This window comes from Bombus vosnesenskii, unplaced genomic scaffold, assembly GCF_011952255.1.
Source record: "Bombus vosnesenskii isolate JDL3184/JDL3185 unplaced genomic scaffold, Bvos_JDL3184-5_v1.1 scf7180000016279, whole genome shotgun sequence".
Lineage (NCBI taxonomy): Eukaryota > Metazoa > Arthropoda > Insecta > Hymenoptera > Apidae > Bombus > Bombus vosnesenskii.
In genome coordinates, this window is record NW_022884348.1 from 2302794 (window position 1) to 2304617 (window position 1824).

The 1824-nt window shown below is 43.6% G+C and overlaps 1 protein-coding gene across 1 annotated transcript; it reads left to right on the top strand.

Annotated features, from left to right (window-relative positions):
• The first annotated feature begins 430 nt into the window (after nt 1-430).
• LOC117242788 lies at nt 431-994 on the top strand. Its single transcript, XM_033509713.1, has 2 exons — nt 431-574; nt 667-994. The coding sequence occupies exons 1-2, from the start codon at nt 507-509 to the stop codon at nt 992-994; spliced, it is 396 nt and encodes a 131-aa protein (XP_033365604.1). The 5' UTR covers nt 431-506.
• The last annotated feature ends 830 nt before the right edge of the window (nt 995-1824 follow it).

Here is a 1824-nt window from a genome sequence, read left to right on the forward strand (position 1 = left end):
CGCGTTCGTACGTGTTCTGTAAAACGTTGGCCGAGCTGACGTTGGTTACGAAGAAAGGACAAAGGCAGGCATCAAGGACACGGCCTCGTAATTATCTCGTGCAAAGGCACGCGCGCGCGCGCGCGCAATGTCCATTAGTCGTGACACGGGGGGCAAGTTTTCCTCGTTACGCTCATGCGCCAACGCACGTACACACGCGTGCCACACAAGCGTGAATAATGTAAGGAAAGCCGGGCAAAAGGGATACGTCGGGGGAGAAAAAAGCCAATAAGGGCTTTGTCCAACGGGGTGGCTCGAGTGCAGAAGATGCTGCCCCTCTACCTTACCGTGTGCCCACCCCCGGCCGGAAGGGGAGCCGTTCCCAAGGAAAAAATTATTTTTTAGTATCTGCTGAAAAGTCTTTATTTTCTTCGTGTCACGCTTCTTTTTATTACTTTATATATATATATATTTTTTTTTTAATACAGCAGTGGGCAAACGCGTGGAGAGGCACGCGAGCGTGAGTAATGGAAAGGAGAGAGGTGCCATGCAAAGGGATGATGCGAGGTGAAAAACCGATAAGGGCTTCACGCGGGTAAGTTCTTTGTGGGTTGTTTCTGCGTGCGAAGAAGCAGCATCTTTTTTAGTACGTGAAAAGTCTCTTTCTCTTTATACTCTCTTCGGCAGCTTGGTTATAGCTATCTACGCGTCGGACGTGTACGCGAGCATGAGTAATTCAAGGAAAGAAAGATCGGTTAAAAGGCTGGCCGCGAGAAAGAAAAAGCCAATGGAGGACTTTGCCCAGCTAGGGGACGATCCCGTGCACACTATCCCCACGTTCCAGAGAAAATTATTCTTCGCTCTGAAAGAAGTTTCGTTTCCATCTTCCGCGTCGGCTGGAAATAGACGCGGCCAGGAAGTTCGGCACGGCGTGACACCTCGTGGAATCGTCACCTTTCAACACAACGTTCCTACTAACGTGCAATTTGGATGCGAGCAAATTAAAAAATCTTAAATAAAGAAACAAAGGAATCATTTTCTCCTTTGAATGAAGAAAAAGGGAAGTGTATTGTTACTGGTACAGAAAAGTGCACTTCCTTTCCCCGACCTACAATTACTTCTGAAGAGAAAATTACGTTTTACGATTTCTAACTTCAAAAGTACTTTCATATAAAGTGCTGTTATAGGTGTTTTCGAAATATTTTTAACTATTTAATCCATTCGCTTTCATCAAAACATTTCTCATCTATATTTTGCTTGTATTAGTAAGATTTTTCCCTAAGCAATACTGTTTATTTTAACATACTGTTTGCTGTTTCGTTCCACTAGCAAATTGCGTGCATCGCAATATCTGTTTATCTAAAATATCATTCATTTTCGAAAAAATACCATTCAAATATGGCGTACAGAGATGATGGTGTGCAAAAATTGAAATAAGATGCCCTCAGTACCACGGCGAAACAAAGTACGCAAAGTTGTCGAAACAAACGATATTACTTGTTGGATGACTGGATATTAAATAATTAAAGTGCTATTCTGCGCCGGTGGCTTTCCGCGGTTCGTGCAACTACGTCCTTTAAATTACTTTAATTAAACATCTCACAACTTCTCCTTATCCGGGGTCAGGCAACGATCGAGAAACTTCCTCCGCGGTCTCTCGCGTTAAACCGAATCCGGTTAAATTCCCAGGCAAGCGATTCATCGACCACAAATGGCACTAGCCGCGTGTACGCAGCCACAAATCAAATAATCGACGTCTAATGATACGAATTTTAATCGGTGATTATACCATTTCATGCAAAACATCAATTTCTGTACACAACCAACGGTCGCCTAACGATCAAT

Excerpts from the sequence above, each read along its gene's own strand:
- LOC117242788 (XM_033509713.1), top strand. The coding sequence starts at position 507 with ATGGAAAGGAGAGAGGTGCCATGCAAAGGGATGATGCGAGGTGAAAAA. Across the intron at positions 575-666 it reads CCGATAAGGGCTTCACGCGG|CTTGGTTATAGCTATCTACG; the intron begins GTAAGTTCTTTG and ends TCTCTTCGGCAG.